The following is a 22709-nucleotide window of genomic DNA, read 5'->3' as shown; positions in this document are numbered from 1 at the left end:
CGGATGTCAAGTTCATTCACGTACTAACCAGATGCAGAACGAATGGAATTATGGGATTCATTATCCTGCGTTTATCCTTCTTATTTTAACAGTTTAATGTATATATAATAGAAAGAGATTTAAAAAATATGAATCAAAACAAAGAATAGAACCGAAGTTATGCACATTTGGTTCATCTTCGCTATGTACCATGTAGTCTGTGTGTATTAGGTAGGTTGCAGTACACACGGTTTAAAAGGAAAAGAAGTTAGAAGCATAATATCTCTGTAGATACGTTATAGAAAGAGAAATACTGTTTCACTTTAATAAATAAATTTTCTGTTTATAATCCTGAACGGTGACACAGTGGCAAAAGAGTTATGAGAAAGAGAATACAAGAACATTTGCCTTTTTAGCAGTCGCGTGAGCTTGAACCATGGTCAAATCAAACGCGTGTGCAGAAGTACCGCCAAGTTGGAACACATGACCGCAGTGTTTTTCATATACCTTTATTGTTTTGAAAGCTTATTATAATTATCTGTTTTCTATCACTAAATGCGAGTCTGTTTTTTGCTCTCCACAGGAAGTGGAGTTTGTTGTGTTACTTAATAATTCTCCAGATTTCAGTGGGCTGCTGAGTGTTGTATCTGAATTCGGATTATACGAAATGTTATTGACTCTTTTATTTTAATAAAATGGATTCATTTTAGGTTTCTGATATAAATATTATGGAAAAAAAATATTCGAATTACGTTCACCACTTTTACTTTTATATATTTTAATCTTCGTGTATTATTTGTTATTAAAAATGAGGATTACCCGAGGGCATGTGACAATGATCGTGGCGCTTTTTTTTTTTTTTTTAAAGTGTGGATCCCTAAATAGTTTTATGTCTTTTAGTTAGTCTTTATGTCTTCTTTTTAATAAAAAAACCAAGACATTAGTTGATAATGAAAAAAAAAAAAGAAATCTAAATTGAACATTCCTAGATAACAAACACGAAATGACAAACTAATAAAAAGCATTATGTAATGGGTCAACTGTGCTAATAGAGTCGGATGATAAATACTTCGTGTAGTTGATACAGTGTAATTGTTTGTTACCACTAACCTTATTTGAGTGTGTGGTGTTTTTACTTTACAACTCCCTTTCAACCCATTCACCGAGCTTCTTTTGTGTATTGCTGATTGCCGAGAAAGCGAACAGTGCTTGCATATCCCGCTACAATCAACAATGGACTGTGTGCATGATGTGCACTTTCCAAGCACTCACTAGATCACTAGACTCACGAGACAGAGAGACAGAAGGAGAAGAAGAGTGTGCGCGAGTAACTAAGATAGAGATAGAGAGAAAGAAAAAGAAAGAGACTAGTCAAACCGCTGACAGCCATTGTGTTGTAAAGAACAGGATGAGGTCTGTAGCTTACCTGTGTTTGCGTCAGACCAAGGGAGGCGGCTAGTTCCGCACGTTCGGGCAACGCTAGGTACTGAGTCCGTTGAAACCTCCTATTTAGCTGCTGTAATTGAAGACTGGAATATATGGTCCGAGGTTTCCTCATCTTCTTGCCCTTGCCGTTCACCCTTAGCGTCTCCTCCAGCTGTGATTTGTCTGAAATACATACCAACTTTCAGAACAATTGAATCTAATACTAACACTTTAAAGTTATCCAGCTACTCCTTCAGAAAACGTACTTATTATTGACAGAGTTCACTACACTTAAATATACCAAATTATTAAAACGCGCTGCTGTATTGTAAGATGACTACTAGAAGCTGCAATTAACCAATAGTGCAAGTTCTAGTAATCAGAGATAATTGAACAGCAGCATTGATTTATTATACTGTTAAAATAATCGTGTCCATTCAAAAATAACATTATTTACAACAGTCGTGAATTTTCTCTCGCTCAGCAGATACACAAGTTGGAGAATTATTGTTTTTAAAGTTGCTCGGTTAATCTCTAAATATTGCTTAATTAAATCATAGAATACGCGTGCTTTACTCTCCTTAATAACATTAAATACATAGCTTATCAAAGGCAGTAATAAAAAATAACATAGAATGAAGGTAAAAGAGAATTCTACCAACCCGGTATGGAAACTGTTAAATATATTCACAATTAGTGAACAACATCTTCGCCTTCTCGGTACTAGAAAATCTCTTGTAATGAGACGAACTCAAGTAGAAGAAGCGGGTGATAAAATAATAATAAAAATTTCTCTTTACACTCCGAGATGGCCACATAGGGTCAGAGGAGTTTACAAGATAGAAAATCCCATTATTTGGTGGTGTCACGTGGATTTTATGATACTGCGTGGGTAAGTGTGTATTTGCATCTCACCAGTAAGTCGTGATGTAGATGCAATACTCAGTAATTTAATACACAAAGTCCTTGATGGATTACAGAATGTTGCCAGTCCAAATATTGAGATCATCGTGTGTCCAGAGAGACTACTCTCAGGTCTCATGTTTCCCAATGTAGGACTCGATTTTGCTGATTTAAACTTTCTCAGTATTTCCTACTGAGTGTTCATTAAAAGAATCCATCATCGTTAATATTCCATCTACTAACCCGGTATAATAATAGATAATAAAAGGCTAATTTCACAGCATTTCAATATTTTTATAGATCATATAGTGGTAGTTGCTTGAAAGTTTTAATAGTACTAGAGCAACACAGCCTTCGCCTTCTTGGAGATTACTTCCAGGCTTTATAAAGTCATTTTTAGTAATGAAGAAGCTTCGAAAACATTTACTAAGGAATTTTAGTGCAAATTCTGTCCGTATTGAAATAAAAATTCTAAAACTGCACGCCGAAAACAAAGAAAAAGAAAAGAAACAGAGTCCGATGACACCACAATTTTTTTATTAATACTATTTAAAATTAACATATATAATTAAGTAATACTGGCACGTGTTTTCATATTTTATTAAGAGGAGATTTGAGTTATAACGCGTTCATAATAACAACAGTGTTATTGCACGTGCATACAGAATAATAAACACGTTAGAAAGGTACGTGTGATTGTAGCATTAATAGCAATCGACAAAATCCAAGCCAAAACAATCAAATATTTAGCTGTGGTCTAATTAATAAATAATACCGCGTTATTTAAAATTAACATAAGCGTACTTGTCCAGTGGATACTTTTATGTAATAATTAAAAACCATAATGGTAATAACAACGGCGTTAATATTATTATCGTTGTTAATATTGGACAACAACAACAACAACAGCAAAGTCCACACTGTTTGAAGTCTTTGTTCGTTACATGTACATTGCAAAAGTACGAACAAAATCTCTCCGCATGTGGACTTTAAAGAATGGCTCGGCGCTGTCACGTCCCGGGTTATTCGTATGGCTAGATATGGCACGCTAGTAAAGCAATTATTGAACTACAACAAAGTGCATTCTATCTCAGGACGTTTCTCCCGCTCTAAGCTGCCAACATTGACGGCGAGGCCCTAGGGAGAAGCAACTGCCTGCAACTCAACACATCCGTGTTTGCTTTTAACGACGCACCACTGAGTGGGTGAGGTGATGGGTGTAAAAAGGAAATTGTTTAACTTCGAATACATCGCAGACGCATCCATTTCCCAGCAGCCATGTTTTATAATAATTTCTGTAATATATAACCGCGGGAAAAGATGGCGTCTTAAAAAAAAAAACAAAAAGTATTACTAATTAGTAAATAGCCGGCTCAAGATATATTTAAGGTATATAGTAATGTCAATAATATGCATTTTATGAGCAAACCAACATACAGAATCAATGAATAAAATGAAAACTACGTATCTATTACTATGTAATCATAAAATATGTCGTAATATTGATTTTAGTCCAATCATTGTATAGCAAATAGAGGAAATATTTCGAAATGTTAGTGAACATATTCAGTTGGACGAAAATCATCGAAAAAGATGTTAAATGAAGATAGCAACTGTCTAGGATGGAAGATATCCCAGAGTACCGTGTTTATCGCCTTCCGATGTACACAGATGGGCCGGGCCTAATGATCGCAGTCATAAAACGTTAAAAATAAAACTTTGCGAGTGCAGCATCGCTAACGAACTATAAAATAGATGTAGCTAGCATCTGCAGGTTGAACGCAGAGATCACGTGCGCTTGCTGACTTCTTTTCCGCCATTGCTGCACGAGAAGCGGGCATAAATCAAAATCGCTAAACGGAAGAAAATAATTTTAAAATTATATTACCTCATTCCTTTAAAAATCGATTATCCAGCAATAAGTGTAATCCTGCGTGTCTTTCGTGCGATGCAGAAGCACTAAAATATCCAGTAATTTTCACCACGAAGACCAGGTGGAAATTGAGTCACGGGGAAAATTCAGATGCCCGACTTTAAAGCAACACTTTAAACGTAACGAAAGTTTTTTTTTTTTTTTTGCGCGAGTATTGAAATATCAAAATTTTTGAAGACCGATTTAATAAATATATTTGGCGAAAAGGAGTCCGCAAGTGTCTCGTGCACGCCATAAAAACACCAAAATCATTCGTCAGTTGTTGAACGTGCATATATATAAGGACGGCGTTATCCTTGGCTACGCCCATAATTCACTTACTCCATTGTTTGTTTAGGTCGTTATTATGTGACGGACTCATTTGAACGCCATTTAAAATAATTGCGAGTACAGGTAGAAGCGTTAAACACACAGACATTAATGTCATCAGCGTTTAGTGAGTTATTTGGCCGCAAATAGCTTTATTATGACCTCTGTCCTAGGCGACATTAATATGTGTTCAACAAAACCGTGACGGCTAGATTACCAGGTCGACACAGTCGTGAAGTACGGCAGTCAATCACGGTCTGGCCCAAACTTAGGTAACGAGCTTAATGACGGTTGTTACGGATGTTTACCGACTAAGTGTCACAGACGTTTCCGAAACACTATGTTTACCTAACGCTATAGGGTGTGAACACGCCAACTTGTTGAACTCGCAACACACAGAGACGCTGGACTTAAGCCTCGCGCGCACACTCGCACACACACTTAACCGAACTAAAGAAACAATAGCAAATATTACGTAATGCTCCGAACTTACCGTCCCGAGGTGGGGATGGACATGGTGGACATCCAGGTACATTGGCAGGATATGTAGTGAGATACGGGTGGCTTGGATGGGTGTATGTATTATGAAGGCTTGCATTTAACGGACTATTGTTCATAGGGAATGGGTAGGCTCCCAACGGTCGCGCATGCTGCGAGGTGGCGAACGCAGCTTCATGTTGTGTCGGTTGCGTCGGGTATGTGGACCGGATCGGATAGGCCTGGGCATGGTGAGGCATGGCGGACAGGCCTTGCTGCTGGATCTCCATGAACGCCGACTTGTTGGTCACATCCTGGTCAAGGCCATCCGCAGTACCCGCCATGTTCGGGTAGGGGGCCGAAAACTCCGTGAAGTTCAACGTGGTGACGGCTTGAAGGAAACACCGACCAAGAAAGAAAGTTGAGAACTGTGCTTGTGGTGTGAACGTTGCCAGCGAGCAAGTACTTAAACTAGCAAGAAGCCTTGGTCTCTTTACAATGAATATGGATGACAGCTAGCGTCGCTCCACCTCCCAACTTGAGCGAGCGGTTCTGATTGGCCGAACGCGCCACAGAAGCCGTGTAACGTCAAAGCTTCGTCGCTAGGCACGTTTGAGTCAGCAGTACAAAGACGACGGTCTTCCCGCCTTCAGCCGTCACTCATCGTTTGAAACCCGGCCTATCCCTCTCACCCCCTTAAGCTTCCCCCCGAGGGCTGAAGTAGAGAGACGTGAGTACGGCACGAGGGGTTGGCATGTTCGAGAGCTAGAGCAGGTTGCGTAGGTCCAAATGCCTCCAGCGGAGTTTTATAAAAATATCGCCACTGTCAGGTACGCCTACCAGATAACAGCAATGTGGAGCTGCAGAGAATTTCTGAATTAAGAGGAGCGCCACCAGCCACTGTCAGACCCGCTTTGTTTGAGTTTCGAATACAGAGAACTTTTCAGACTGCCAGTCTGAACCCAAACACAACGGGCCCGTCACTTCTACCCCCACCTGGCTGGCGCCATTACCGCTGTACAGTAACCAGCCCATCACATGTCCTTTACACTGGACACGCAAGCCGCTTCAACAGCACGTAGCCCTGACGGGCGCCGTGCGGCATGCCTTAGCTCTTTGACGGTCCCGGCACATCAGCGCTTTCATGGCCGACGGCAATTTTTCTCCCCTTGATCAGCCAGAAGGTGAGGGGTGACGTTGCTCGATGTATGCGTTCTGAATGGAGTAGTCTGAAGCTGCAGACTGACGACCACTTTGGCCTGTCTAACACGCGAAACTCTCTTCAGACACGAGTCTTACGCGTTGTAATATTTTACGAGATCGTTGCAGTTTGTTTTCTTACAAGTTCGCCCAAAAAAACTTTAATGCACCCATAATTCCTTCAGGGAAATATATTCCCGGCTTTCTTTTTTCCTCTCGCTTTTCCTCTCTGCTTTTTTCACTCAGCTCGTTACATCTGCCAGAGTAAGGTAGGTGCTACCAAGGTCATCGATGGCCGTCTGCCCTACCGCTCAGCGTGCACTCAGCTCGTGGGTGTACATGGCCCACCCCCTCACCAAGGAGAACAGGACGCTCGAAGTCACGGCACCATTGCGTACGTCAGGTTAGATGAAAGCTGGTCGCCTTGATTAGAACCGGACTGGAGCCCTACGGCTTACTGCAACAGTGCGTGGTTCGTTCTATCAAGAAGTTTCTGAGAGAGAGAGAGAGAGAGAGAGAGAGAGAGAGAGAGAGAGAGAGACTGCTTGCTTCGTTTATTCCTGTCCTACCGACAACATCCACTTGGAAAAACAAAACAAAAAATATAACAAGCAGCCGGAAACGGCACAAGATGCGTTCCGCTAGACTGCGCCCATTCTGCTGGTGGAACCAGCTTTGTGCCAGATTTTAGGGCGCTCGCTGCACGCAAGAGTGAGCCTCATGCCGGACAGGGTCGAAGGTTATCTTACTGCGTGGCGTGTGAAGTACAATATGCACGTTTTTTTTTTCTTTCTTTCTTTTTTTTTTTTTTTTTATTCTGTCCTGGCAACTGACTAGAAGGCTTTGGTGCTTCCGTTGAATGAATGTAGTCGAGGACAGGTGGACGCCGCTCCCGCGTACTCCGTGCCGTCAGACACAGGTACGGCTCGGTGACCACCCTCGCAGTCGTTGTTTGATCGCACGCACGTTGGCTTGAATACATGTGACGGCCAATCATTGTTCTGAAACAGACGACACCACCACCATATCTGTCTGCCGGTCGGCTCTCGTTTTTAACTCGTTTAACAGTCTGGGGCTTTTGACTTAAAAAAATCACCATAACCACGTTGAAATTAGGGCCTCCACGCTCTCCCTCCTACTTTCCACAGATACCAGAAACGTGTGTGTGTGTGTGTGGAAGAGGCAAGGGGAGCGGTTGGCGCTTAAGAGCACTTGACCAATGTAGCAAATTCAACCTCTTCTAGCCACAATGGTGACGTTCATTCATTCATTGTTCGTTGAAGTTTTATTACAAAGTTGAAGGATTCTCTCTCTCTCTTTCTGTACTGCGATCGATTTCTATGGATTTCTATTTTTAAAATGTTTTTTTTTATTTAAAAGAATGCAAACATTTTGTTTACTCTGATTTAATTTTTGATTTTAAATAAATATTTATTAGTAGTGTTATTTATTTTCAAGGAAATAATAATATAGGTGTGTATATATATATATATATATATATATATATATATATATATATATATATATATATATATGAGTATATCCGCCCTCAAGATCGAGTTGGCTCTCTTATTTCCAAAGAGGTTCCAAGAAGATCAAGATAGACGATTGACCACTCCTCCAATACGTTCTGTTTCCAAAGGACGTTTAGCTGTCTAGAAGTTGCGTTTCGGCCGAGGGAAGAGTCATTGTGAGCCATTGTATTTAAGATCGACTATTGAGCACTGCATAAACACCTGGATTAAAAAACTTATTAAATCAGCTAAAACACTGTCATTGAATCAGCCTAAACTAAATTAATGGCCTTAATATCAAAAGCGTTTGTTATGTTTTAGAGCGTATATTTTTCACGACATACGATGTACTTATATTCTTATATGTTGTATTTATCAAGAGGAAATTCATATACAACGATAGTTTCCTTTTTTTCAATATTCTAACTAAATAAATACCGCGTATAAGAAAACTTATTTTTTTACCAACTTTCAACGTCCATCGGTCTATTGGCATAGTAATTTGGTCTCGTTTGAATAGCCGTTCCATTGTATCCAATAGATCAGATTGTTAAACAGAAAATGTGGTCATGATGTGTTCGCTGTCTTATAACTTGATAGAAAGAGATTTGTAGGCTTTTTATTGCTTTACCGATAATCTTAGAGTTTCAGTCACAGCAAATAATAACGTGCCTCTGTATAGACAAAGTATTCACGGTCGGTAAACATTGACCCGGCATCAGAATTTCTCTCAGATTGCTCATCTTCCATTCAGAGTCTAAATGCATGGAACTACTCATACTTATATTGCTTGTTTAGCCTTAAAAGTTAGCAAAGCCACAAGGAAATTAAGGCCCTCATGCAGCTTTCACTGTTTAGAGAAAATAAGAAAAAATCTTATTTTTTTTTCCTTTAATGATAAATATTATAGACTACTTTGAGATCAGAATTTTACGCGTTTTTAAGTTTGAGAAGTAAGCGGCTTAAGACAAAAGGAAATATTTTTCCTTATCGGAATCATCCTCAGCCTATATGTTTCTACTGTAATTAGCCTTACAAGCCAATGGACAGCGAAAGCATTCTCAGCTCTGAAACAGTTGATTGTGCGTGCCCAGAAACTTTAGCAAGTGGAAATGCCACTTTGCTGTATGTGAAAATCCACCAATTCATATGAATTTCCTATTTACTGCTAACGAAGGCTGCTTCAAAGTCAGATGGTCCTAGCACATTAAACTACATTGTTGAATTTCTTCAAAGGATGGTCTGGTGACTACGTCTGCATTTAGTAGTAGTTTGAAATTCGTTAATCTGGTTTAAACACCAAACAAACCGTTTAATTTAATTAGTAATTAGTAAAAAGCTTTTATTAATTGGTAATTATCATATATATCAAATAGCATTCCCCATCGGCCAAGGTCATGTATTCTGTAGTATCCATAAATTTGATGAGTCTTCAATAAGTGCTCAAGTGATCACTATAGCCTTCCAATTTCATTCATTTTAGCTAATTTTTATTAATCCGAACAAACACAATCCAAAAGTGCTAAATTGAAGGATAATTGGAGAGATAAACAAATTTTAATTGGGCAACAATTAGAAGCCATAAATTACTTCTCGTAGTCATTGTGCTGTACGATATGAAAGATGATGCATTATTCTTGATGAAACAGATCTCTTTTGGTAAGCAACTTAGGTTTTTGATGTTAATACATTTAAAAGTAAAATATTAAATTCAAAAGACGTGAATTACGAGGATAATATTACTCTAACCCTTTTTATATCAAGAGAACGAGACTACAACAGATATGTAATATAACCAAATCAAATAGGCTACGAGGTGACAACGCATTGCCAGTAAATCGTGTGTATTCTATGGGTGGCTGTCTGTGTTTTTTTGATGACAACTTCGACAATACCATGGAATCCTCCAATATAGACTGAAATTATTTGCCTTGGAGGATTTCGGCCACGATGTGCTGGAAAAAAAAAATAAAAATAATAAAAATAAAAATACTCTTTCTTGACAAGAGTCCAACCACTGTTGGACTCGTGTCAAGAAAAGTTTTATAACCACTGTTTGTGTTCCTTCCGACAAACAGTGGTTATAAAACGACGTTACCCACGAGAATCACTCAAAGTTTCCTGCACTGATTCGTGTTAGGCTCAACACATTATTTATGTTTAATAGTGATCCTTTCTGAAGGTACGATGTGATGTACCACGTCAGTGTTTCCTGGAGGGAAAACTGTCCGTTCCTTTAATTTGTGTTCGTTGCTACTCTATTTTTTTGTTAATTTCTTTGGGATTTAAGCTTTTTCTTAAGCAGCTAGGAACCCAGATTTATCCATTCTTACCCTCCCCAAATGAACGTCGGGAAACGCTATTATTTTATTCTGAGTTTTGAAAACTTGTAGCAGTATTTATGGTTTTTTTTTTTTTTTTTTATTAAAGGAGGAAATCTGTCGCATCACAGCCGTTGGCTGGGAGTTTTATGTGGAGATGGTTTAATTATACAGTATAGAACTAATTGCCAGCTGCTCACATCTAGATAACGAGCAAGCCAGAAAATTTAAGAGCAGTAAAAAAAAAAAAAAAAAAAAAAAATTAAAAAAGAGGGCACAAAAATAATGAAACTAGCAAGTATATATTAGCAGTATGATATGAGATCTTTAGCTATCACACAGAACTATACATGGCGAACAAAAGCATAAAATTAGGAGAGGAAAGTATAGAGTTTGAGGGGTAATAAAAATAATGGAATGAATGAATAAATTATACAAACCGCAAAATGTCAAATGCAGAGCCATTAGAGGATATTATAATACTGGATATGGTAGGGCATACTGATGTAGTGGAGCACTGCAGGATCTCTCTTCGATATTTCCGGTCATTAGCAAATACATTGAGGTCTCCGTCCATTTGTTGGGCACGAGCAAGTATCTCGTTGAGATCGATCTACCCGTTTGATGAAGTCTTCTGTTAACTGGACAGAGGGATAGGGTCTTAGACCTGGAATGGGAATTCTCCACTGGCACAAATCCCGTCCGTTTGGAGCAGAAATAATTTTTGTGATCTTTCTGATTTATAAAGGATAATTAATTGAAATTATTATATAATAAACAGGAAAGAGATCATAATGCACAGCCAAGCAAAATTACTCCCAGCGCATCCTTAAATTCCTCAAATTGCACATTGTGGGATTGTTTAGTAAGAACACCATTACGAGAGCATTTTGAATCGTTCTGTTCAGCCTGGTATGTGAGAACCATTTGTTAAACTGCAAATTGGTTCAGTCTGTCGTAGTTTTCTGTTGAAAACAAAATAATGGTGCAACACTGGAGGCCATTTACACAGCCGTATACTGTGCTGCCATAACAGCCAGCCACTAGGATTAATGGAAGAGAAACAAGAGAACAGCAGCAGAAGAAACGAACTGAGAAACGAAGGAAACCAGCTTGGGAAAGAAGACTTCGGCAGAAGATAGAAAATTTAAGAGTCAAGATGGGTTAATTGACCCAGTACCAACGGGGTAATATAATAGGCGCAAGAAATTGATTGGAAAAGTGAAAAACATCCTCAAGAGAGACAACGTCCACAGCAAACATAAGACCAAAAATCAGAGAATAGGAGAATACTTAGACACACTGAATCAGAACTTCCTTGCACTCAACAAGAGACTACGCCGATACAAAGCGAATTTCCAGAAGAAAATAAACAAGCGAATCTTCAATGGAAATTAAAGAGCCTTGTACAGGAGTATCGAAGAATACGGCAATAACGGAAACGGACCACCCGAACAGAAGGCGTTTGAGGAGTTCTGTGGCAACATATGGAGCAGCGAAGTAAGATATAACAGCCGAGGTCCTTGAATAGAACTAGAACGGAAGAAAACCAAGGACGTACAAGCGGTGAAAAATTGGGATATTCGAGAGGAAGAAGTAAAATTGTCGATCAGGAAGTCTCAGAACTGGCGAATCCCAGGAATAGATAGCATCCACAACTACTGGTTCAAGACGCTCACTTGCACACACAAGCACATATCAGAGCAGTTCACCTGAATGATAAGGCACCCAGAGACAATCCTAGAATTTCTTATTCAAGGTATCACATATTTTAAGGCTAAAGACCAAGATACAAGAAACCTGGAGAAATACAGGCCGATCGCCCAACGATGTACAAGATCCTAACGACCGGCTGCATAACTAAGAAGATATCAGGTAACTTGGAGAGCGAGCCAGAAGGTCATGGCCGAACAGCAGAAAGGATGCAAGCGAATGAGCAAAGAATGCAAGGAGCAATTAACCATTGATGCCGCAGTTAAGCGTCGCAACCTGTACACGGCCTAAATCGATTATTGTAAGGCCTTCAATTCAATGCCTCATAGCTGGCTAATAGAGACACTTAAGATTTACAAAGTCAATCCGACTTTGTAAATCTTAAGTGTCTCATAAAAGTGTCTTTGTAAATCATAAAACCACAGCGACAAACTTCCTAGAAGCAACCAAGGCAAAAAGGAGTACTAACATCGAGGTCGGGAACATAACAACCAGACTGAAGGAGAGGAATCTTTCAGGGAAATGTTCAGGACAGTTCCCTGGAAGAACCACCATGCTCAGCAAGAGGCAAAATAAATAAATAATAATAATTAATAAGAGAAAAGGAAATGGACAACCTATGCATTTCCCTCCTCCCTTAGGTAATTATCCAGCTGACCTGTGAATTTCCCCAGACTGTCAGCCTCTACCACCCATGTAAGTAACATATTCCAGTAATTTATAACTCGCTGGCTAAAATAAAACTTCCTGCAATCGAGTCTAAACAACTTCCCCCGTAACTTGAAATTATGGCCCCTAGTTCTGGAATCATTTATAACCGTGAAAATTTCGTCCTTATTCATTTTGCTTATGCCTCTCAGAGCCTTAAACACCTCAATCAAGTCTTATCTAAGTGCCTAGTTTCCAAGCTCTGCAACCCACATATTCGAAGTCTTTCCTCATATGGACGCCCTTTTGCAGATCTCACCAGGCGAGTTACCGTCTTTGGACCCTTTCAAGAAGCACAATGTCTTTCTTTAGGTGCGGTCTCCATATTTGAACACAGTATTCCAAGTGTGGTCTAACAATACCCTTATATATTGGGATTATGACGTATTAGCTCTACTAGCGATTGTTCGATAAATCATCGATAGGACACCATGGGCCTTCCTTGCAACCAGACTACAATGCTCGGAAAACTTCGTAGCAAACCGTACCGCAATACCCAAGTCCCTTTCCTCCACTACCGGCTTTAGTTTAACTCCGCCAAGTGTATAAGTTATTTTGGGATTACTGTTCTCCAGGTTCTTCACCTTACACTTTGCTGAATTAAAGCATAGCTGCCATTTTTTTGACCTTCTCTGGTCATTCTGAAGAAGCTTGGCGGCAATCATTAACTGCTCTACCGATCTTTACATCATCTGCAAATTTAGACATCACGCCTTCTATCCCTTCATCGATGTCATTTATGAAAATCAAAAACAACAATGGTCCATATACTGATCCTTTGGCCACTTCTTACATCAACCCAATCTGAGGAACAAGCATTTATCACAACCCTCTGCCTCCTGCCCTGAAGCCACTCTGCTATCCATCTAAGGATTTTCCCTGTGATTCCAACCTGTTCCAGCTTATAAAGCAACCACTCATGTGGGACTGAGTCAAAAGCTTTGCTGAAATCCAAATAAACAACGTCGAAATTATTCCCCAAGTCCAGCTCTTGAGTGACGCTGTCAAAATAGCTAACCAGATTTGTTAAACATGATTTTCCCTTTATAAAACCATGCTGAGTATCCTTCAGAATTCCATTTCTATCTTGTTCTGTCTAGTATTCAGCAGAAGATTCACTTCCTCCTTGGACGTGAATATGATATCCGTTTCTGCTGGATTCCCAGCCACACTGGGATTAGGGGAAATGATTTGGCTGACACCGCAGCCAAATCAGCAATTCCCAATAATAACCGCTGCCTGTCAGTCCCCTATACAGACTACAGGCAAATAATACACCAAAACATACACTCCCAATGGCAGGACTCGTGGAATAGACAGACTGCGAATAAATTATATCATATAAAGCCTGTAATTGAACCGTAGCAGTCTAGTCTGCGCAGGAATCGTAAGGAGGAAGTTGTTCTTGCCCGGACCCGCATAGGACACAGTCATTTAACTCATTCGTTTCTGCTGAGGGCTGATGACCCTCCTATGTGTGTGTCCTGTGGCACAATGTTAACGATTAGACACCTTTTAATTGACTGTCCAGATTTTAGCAGAACTCGTTTTACCGTTTTTAATCATCTGACTGAACCTTATACACTCAGTCAGATTTTATCTGACAATGACAACGTGTCTGCTGTTTTTAACTATTTTAAATCAATAAAAGTTTTTAATTGTATTTAAAATTTATGTTATTGTTATTGTTATCTCTTTATTGGTTTATTTTTTATATACCTGTTATTATATATCTGGACATGGTGGCCTAACTACTTAGGTCACTGAATATTTTAACTTTTTATAATATGACTGGTATTTGGCGCATTATAGCCTCAGTTGCTGATGCGCCAATAAAACCCAAACCAACCCAACCCATTTCTATCTTAGTGATTCTGAATTCCACCCTTGATCATAGTCTCCATGATTTTCCCTACTACTGAAGTTAGACTAACCGGCCCTTATGTATTGGAGATACATTGGTTCTTTTCCAATCCAACGGAATCACTCCCGAGTCCAGTGATGCTCTCATAATTAGTCTCAATGGTTCAATGCACTCACTTGCCGCCTCCCTTAAGATTATAGGGTAAATACTATCACCCCCAAGAACCTTACTGGCCTGTAGGCTCGATGATTTTTAATTAAATAAACTTGTGAAATTTCAACATCATTAATTACATTTTTTTCAACTTCACTCCCAGAATTTCTCATTGACGTGAAGGGTTTTCTTCTCTAAATATCGATGCAAAGTAACTGTTGAGTTCATCTGAAACTTCAGCTGGGGTATCTAATACTATCCCACGTCCATTACATAAGGGTCAGACATGGATGATATCAAGTTCTACGCGGCAACCGAGAAGCAACTCCAGAAACTACTCCGGATCACCAAGCAATGATATCAGAATGGAATTTGGTGTAGACAAATGCATGATTCACGGATTGCATCAGGGAAAATTAATCGGCTCAGATGCCTGCCCAAAGCAAAGCTGAACAGAGGAAACACAGTTAAAGCCATAAACACTTATTCAATCCCAGTGCTAACCTACTACTTCGGAATCATAGATTGGACTAACACCGGTCTGGAGGATATCATGAGAAAGATGGGGAAAATGATGACCAAGAGCTGCCAACACCACCCAAAGTCAGCCGTGGAGAGACAAACAATAGCTTGGAAAGAAGAAGGAAGGAGCCTGATAGACCTCATCGAGCAACAGAAGACAGCAATAGCTAACCTGAAAGATTACTTTCAGAAAAACACAGCAGCACTCTACCAGGCCATAATGAAGATAGGTTGAGTGAGTTATGCCTCTTTTCTAAGCGAGGAGTTCCCTCCCCCTCAGACGGGCAAAGAAGGCACTCCGTGGTAGACGCTACGGTTACCTCCGTCAAGACAACGTAGATAAAATGGCTTTCAATGCATGGCTAACGAGCGAGACGCTCTTCCCCGAGACTGAAGGATTCATGCCCGCGATCCAATCAGCACCAGAAACTATATAAAATGCATCTCCAAACGCATTATGGTCAAAGTAGCTTATGCGCCATCAAACCCCCATATCAACAGTATCTCCAAGTCAGATGACATATGTCGCGATGCCACCTGGTCTCAGAAACGATCCAGCACGTCACCGCAGGATGCAAGGTGATCACTCAGACGGAATACACTCGTAGATACGACCAGGTCTCCAGGACAGTACATCAGAAGCTAGCGAGGAAATAACATTTGATCAAAGAAAGTGTACTGTGTTACCAGCATGAACCCCAGGCCGTACTAGAGACCCCAACCCACAAGCTGTACTCGGACCGCACCCAGTGGTGGGGTCCGAGTAAAGACAAGAAGGAAAAGGCTACCTATCTGACTGACATAGCGGTGTCCAACACTGGCAACCTCCAGAAAACCCACAATGAAAAGATCAGGATGTACACGGACCTGAGACAGGAGATCAAAAAGACGTGGCATATGCAAAAAGTAACGACTGTCCCTGTCATCGTGTCAACCACCGGTATAGTGTCAAAAACTCTACATAACTCCCGAGCAGCAATAGGTCTCCCAGAGACCACCTACAAGGAACTCCAGAAAGTCGCAATCCTGAACACTTGTATGATAGTCAGAGTTCTTTGACTAACACCACAAATAACAACCACCCTGTGCACTTGGTACCAGCACCAGTACCTGTCACGGGTGGAACCCTTGTCAGGGATAAATAATTTAAGAACAATAATATTAAAAATGTTATTATTCTTAAATTTTTTATTAATAAAAGGCGGCTTCTTTTATTAATAATAATATTAATAAAAAGGCTGCTTTGCAAAAAGTTAAAATAATTTTACTGTTAGGAAACATAATTGTATCATACCATATAAGTGAGATATTGCACCAATTAGTCCCGAAAGATTATTAGAACATTTTTGTTTATTTATTTTATTTTATTTTTGTATTAATGAATTTGTATTCTGAATGAGTATTTTGCATCTACATTCACACATGACAATTTATTAAGGGAGGAAAATGCCAGAAGTTTATCAAACTGTAACAGGGTGCTTAATGATTTTCTAATAACTAAGAGCAAAGTGGAGGAGACATTGTTGAAGTTAAACATAAAAAAGGCACGTGGGGTTGATGGGATCTATCCAGTTATGTTAAAGTAGCCGATAAAGGAAGTAAAAAAACCCTTAGCAATAATTATGAGAGCATCCTTGGACTCAGAGGAAATCCCCACGGATTGAAGATGTGAAAATGTATTCCCAATTCACAAAGGGGGATTTAAGTGTGACACGAGTAATTACAGACTAGTTAGTTAAACTTCTCTTTCCTGGTTAAAGATGCATTGCAGGATCATCTAGACAAGAGTGCAGCAATAATTCAGACACAGCGTGGATTTGTTAAGGGAAAGTCTTCTCTGACAGATTTGATTGAATACTACACTGGTGTGCAAAACTTAAGGACCAACACTATTTCTAAAGGTTACAACCAAAAAATCTTTACTTAAGATACTCTTTACTGATGAGAGTAGATTCAGTCTCAGCAGCGATTCTGGACGTCAGCTAATCTGGTGAGAGGTTGCCATATGGTATCACCCTGCAAACATCACTGAAAGGGATCGATATGGCGGTCGAGGTGTTCTCGTTTGGGGAGGCATTATCTTGGATGGACGTACACAACTTCATATACTGGAAGGCGATACTGTAACCGGTGCATGATACTCTACTGAGGTAATCCTTCCCCATGTGTGTCTGTTCCGAGGCCCCGATTTCGTGTTTATGGAGGTTAATGGCACACCCTATCGCACTGCAGCTGTTGTTATCCTTTTGGAAAGTGAGGACATTGTTCGTATGGATTGGCCTGCCCGTTCCCTTGATCTAAATCCTATCGAACACATATGGAACGCTCTGGGGAGCCGCCTAGCGGAAAATGTTCACCAGCTGAAGATGACGCTGAGAGAGGAATGGACGATGTTACCTCAATAAGTTATCAAACACCATTGTTCTAAGTATGGACAGGCGGTGCAAAGCCTGCATCGACATTAGGGGTGGCCATATCTCCTACTGAGGATCACCTCTTCCCTTTGTTCCATCTTTGGAGTGATGCGTCTGTATCATGGCAGGCAGTGCTATGTTGCCATTTTTTAATTAAATCCCTCTATATCGTTTTGTTTCCGTTGTTGTTTCCTTCATCATTTCTGTACTTCACGAGATTCCTTTGGTATGCTTTTCCCATATCCAGGCCACTCTTATGAGAAGCTACAGGTGAAAACGTGACTGGTCCTTAAATTTTGCACACCACATTATGATGTGGTTACATAGGAACTGTATGCAAAAAATAATTTTGATATCACATACTTGGATATCAGGAAAGCTTTTGACACTGTTGCGCATGAAAGCTTACTGTACAAATTGGAGCAGTATGGTATTAAGGGTAAGTTGCTGCAATGGATAAAAAGGCGTTTGAGTGGGAGAAGACAGAGAGTGTAATCAATGGACGCTGCTCTTCGTGGACTAATGGCACCTCCGTAGCCAGGTGGGAAGAAGCAGCAGTGCGTAGCACACGCTTCTTGATTAGACCGGGGTTCAGCCCATCACCACCAAATACGGAGGATGAGGAAAGGTCAGGGAATGACCACCGCATTTCTCGGAGCAATATGGCCTTAGTTGCTAATGCTCCTAAAAACCAAATAACAAACAAACATCGTGGACTAATGTTATTAGTAGAGTCCCACAGGGTTTGGTGTTGGGCCCGCTGTTGTTTTATGTATTCATCAATGCTACTGATGAAGGTATATCAGGGTTAGTGTCGAAGTGTGCAGATGATACAAAGGTTAGCAGGGTTGTTAATGACAGTAATGGCAATGTGCTACTGCAACAGGATATAGAAAATTTGGGTAGATGGGCTGAGAAGTGGCAACTGAAGTTTAGCATTGATAAATGCAATGCATAGTACTGCATATGGTAGAATTTTCCTCAGCGGAACATACCAACTGTGTGGTACTACACTTCGGTGGTAGAAAATGAAAAAGATATGGGAGTGATTGTGTAGTCAGATATGTAGTTTTCTGAGCAATGCAGACAGGTGACAGAGCAGGTCATGGGGTATTGTCAATGATATACAGGAATTTCGTTAGCAGGGAAAAGGATGTGATTATCCCTTTGTATAAGGCAATGGTGAGGTCACGCCTTGAGTACTGCGTACAGGTCTGGAGGCCTCATTTTAGGAAGATGTAGAGTTGTTTGAGCATGTGCAGAGAAGGGCTACAAGATTGGCTTAAATTCTGCAACATGCAGCGGCTGGAGACTAGGCACATGCGAGGTGATCTGATTGAGGTGTATAAGGCCTTGAATGGGTTGAGCAGGCTCAATGCTGACGCGATACTTCCACTTGCTCAGACTAAGAACCCGAGGGAGCATAGATTCAAATTGAGGAAAGACAGTTGTAGAATAGATGTGCGGAAGTTTGTCTTTAGCCAGCCGGTGGTCAATTGCTGTAACAAACTTCCATCTGTCGTTGTGGATGTTGATAGCTTAAATAAATTCAAAGAGGAACTGGACTATCGTTTAGAGGGAATAGTTGTGTGAACTTTTTTTTTGGTTGATGCTACATAAGCTCATACACTTGCTTTCTTGCATCACGCCTGCATTACTACTACTACTATTAAATTTTTAAATGGGTATTTTGTTTAGATGCGATTCAATGTGTTTAAAGATATTAAATATATATATTTTTTTAAGCTTGCATTTCCATCATATTTATTTTAAATAAATAAAACATAAAATAATGAAATACTGTAATTATCACTGAAGTATTAACGGAAAAGTTTCCGATAAAATTGCTTTGGCATTCAATGCATATATATATTTTTATCGTTAGGGACCTGGAATCCTTTGTTTAAAAATAATCTGCAGCAAAATGTTAAGAAAGTCGTGAAGGAAAATTTTATCAATTATTTTGTTTTAATTCGCTCAACAAGTACAATGAAATCAAATATAATATCAACGTGATGTTCAATTTTATTATGCAAAGGAATTTCTAAAGATATAACAAGAATATTTCAAACCTGAAAACACAAACAAGCATAAAAACTGAAATGTAATCACGTCGTCTTGTATGTCATATCAAAATCCGTAATATAAAAATCGAAAATATCAAATTTAAAACTATAATCAATCGGAACAAATCTGAATTCCCGTCAATCTCTCATTTTTCAAAAATAGTTGAGTTTAGAATTCAAAATATTTGGTGTATAATTCAAATTAAGTTCTTCGGCGTTCATTTTGATTTCCCCCTTCCCCTTAATCTTTCTTTCACTTTACCCCGAAACCATTTTGGTCACTCAGGAACAAAATTGTTTTGGAATACAAATGAAACTCGGTGATTTCAGGATAATTTTTGGGACAGTTTTTTTTTTTTTTTCATAAAAAGTTTTAGAAATCTATGTTTGATAGGGTGGAATTGGTTATTGTCTTGTATATAATTTCACTGGACGTCCAAAATTTCGCCAAGGAAAAGTAGCAATTTATGCCTTTTGGTTTGTCCACATAATGCTGCTTTCGAAAGAATCTATTTCACCCCTGTCATTGAGTGAGGCTCTGTCTTCAATTTCTGGTTTCACGAACCTGTTAACCATGTTGTTGCTTCTTAGAAAGGTGGCTTCATTGTCACCCTCTTCACCTTTAGGTCTGTCACTTCTAAGTACGAGCGTGAGTTAAATGAAAACGAGATTTCGATTGTTTAAATTTAAATTATGGGCTGCCATGAGTGTAAATTTCAAGATTAGTAAGTCCAGATGCTTTTAAGCCATTCTTTCCAGATTAAGAATAGGGCAAACATACTACGTACTCCAAGAAGACCCACCTCAGTTGTAAATTACAAAGAATCAGCATTTAATACTTGACTGCCCACTGTTTACAGGACAGTGACAACTAGCTTTTAGCTCCTATTCTCGAATGCCAGACCTCTCGCACTGAAACTGTTTTTGAAAGACGAAAGTTATGTAGCGGAAGTTTTCAAATACCTGAAGTCAATCAAGTCCTCTAACTAAATATAACATAAAATAACATTTACAGGACAAAGGAAGGTAAATTATACCACGACATAAGAAAACAATTTACAGTAAAAATTACGACTGAAAAAAATCCTGCAATTAATTTATTCACCCTAAGATAGGGGCACAATAGCCTCAGAGACTATTGTGCCGTTAAGCACTCAAATAGCAACTTCTAATGAACAATAAGGCAAGTTGGCAGTCCTGTATGTGAAGGGAATGATGCGTAGCTGTGGAGTTTTGTTCAGTTTCTTACAGTGGAGGACATCTCTCTCTGCAGTAAAAATTCACCGGCGTAGGTAAAAAGTTATTTGGCAATAGTGTCACAATGACCGCAGTTGCGGGGTGGTCAAGCGCGAGGGTAAAGAGGTACACGCGCTTGAGTGACCATTTTAAAAGCCGGAGGAACTACTAAGAACAGTGATACTCTCTCTGTCTTCTGTGGCTTCCGTTGCTCTTTGTGTTCGACCAGGAGTATAAACAAAAAATTTCTTTGATTTTCGTTTTTTTTTTCATTCTGCAACTGTTCGAAGCGTACTTATAAAACTGTGCATTGAGTGTAGTTCCGCGAGTACTGGCAAGAAATTATTAGCATATATACGCATATAATAGTTATTTGATGGATTTTTTATTTATTATTTTTTTCCTTTTCGATTAGAAAAATTTGAATCCCGGAGTTAAATCATCAGAAAGTATATTAACATTTGTTTCTACTCTGTGGTGCACTATGACTGGGAAATTTGTGCTCTTGCAACGTTCGTTAATATCAATGGTTTCAACTTCCCAGGTCTGCCATCCTTACTTGAAGAAAGTTCACATCATCTTCATGGCAAATAACAACCGGCATTATTTTTAACAATGCTCCTGAAGAATTACCGATCCGAGTTTGCTGAAGTTTGTTTTCCAGAATCACTATTACAAAAACCCAGTCTAACCGACTAGCTCTTTGGTTGGTTTCTACCAATACAGATGTTTTCTAGTGCGCAGGTGATCACTTTATGTCTGGAAAGAAATTCCTGACAACCAGCTCACAGCTAACCGGTCAGGATGAACCTCGTGTGATTCTGCCTAGAGGATATAAAGTAGGCTTCCAAAAAAAACTTGCAATGAAATTATAAACGTTGTGAACCTTTGTGATTGATTATTGAAAAGAAGAAAGAAATGAAGAAAGGCAAGCATTTCCCACATAATAGACATAAGGAACCACTTTCACTGAATTGACATCTGTTGAGTTACAAAAATCTGCTGAGCCGGCCTAACGCCTTTTATGAAACTCAGCCTTATTTGGTATGAACTATAAACATGCAAATGAAAATCTTTTTCATTTTATACCAACCTGAGTATATTACCACACAGTCGATATGTCAATGTGGGATTAATGCTACCCATATGCAATACCTTGCATTTGTCAATGTTAAATGAACAATTAAGGTTGGCGTAAATCTTAGACATGCATGGGACGTCTAAGATTAACGCCAATAACAGAAATGTGTGCATCAGTAAGATTGCGAGAAGCGAACATCAGGTCGTTGCTTTACTAGTGAAAAACGTGAACACATTAACATTATGTAGTGCCCAGCGACGTAAATGTTTCATAAACAGTACAAGTACAACCGCATATTAATTGTTATTTAATTAGTGGGGTAAAATAAACAAAATAAATAGTCCGTAATAAGGTTACCCGAGAGGATAAACTCATCCACCCATGTGTATATGTTTTAAAGGTTATAGTGCCCTGGAGAGAGAAAGAGAGAGAGAGGGTTGACTTCTTGGTTGATGGAGGGAGTTACCGGTCACTTAGAATCGAAAAAAAAAAAAAATAATAATAATAAAACAGCCAAATCAAACGCATGTGGATATTTCCTTACCCCTATCGGTACTATGGTCTTTATGTCAGAGTGGACTCTCAGACTTTTTATCGAATTAATAGTCAAAGAATCATTAAAATGGATCCGCAGGCTCGTGGATTCATTCGGTCTGTGAACTGATGTCTCACAGGAAGAGATGGCCTGATTGCAATCGCTTGAACGCAGTTTCTTGGCACGGACTTCACACAGTGGAGATGAAATAGGGTTTTTCAAATGGTTATTTCGTATTCTGCCCGTGGGAGAAAGTGATGCCTAAACTGTGGTAACGATTATATAGAATGGAAGGTTGTGAACGTTTTCACAGTATGAGATATAACTAAAACAATGCCAATTTATCTACTTCGGTA

At 39.4% G+C, this 22709-nt stretch overlaps 1 protein-coding gene across 1 annotated transcript in view; it reads right to left on the bottom strand.

The window, feature by feature from the left end:
- The window catches only part of LOC150084499 (homeobox protein Dlx6a-like), a 73546-nt gene extending 67900 nt beyond the window's left edge, over positions 1 to 5646 (bottom strand). Inside the window, exons 1-2 of the mRNA XM_090376099.1 lie at positions 5043 to 5646; positions 1406 to 1587 (exon numbers count right to left, since the gene is read on the bottom strand). Coding sequence (XP_090232225.1) covers positions 1406 to 1587; positions 5043 to 5370 — 510 coding nt within the window. The 5' untranslated portion in view covers positions 5371 to 5646. The remainder of the gene's footprint in view (positions 1 to 1405; positions 1588 to 5042) is intronic.
- Positions 5647 to 22709: the final 17063 nt, after the last annotated feature.

This window comes from Mastigoproctus giganteus, chromosome 6 (genome assembly GCF_048544385.1).
Source record: "Mastigoproctus giganteus isolate SK-2022 chromosome 6, ASM4854438v1, whole genome shotgun sequence".
In the NCBI taxonomy this organism is placed as follows: domain Eukaryota; kingdom Metazoa; phylum Arthropoda; class Arachnida; order Uropygi; family Thelyphonidae; genus Mastigoproctus; species Mastigoproctus giganteus.
Note: the sequence above shows the minus strand (reverse complement) of the source record. Positions and strands in the feature narration are given on the sequence as shown.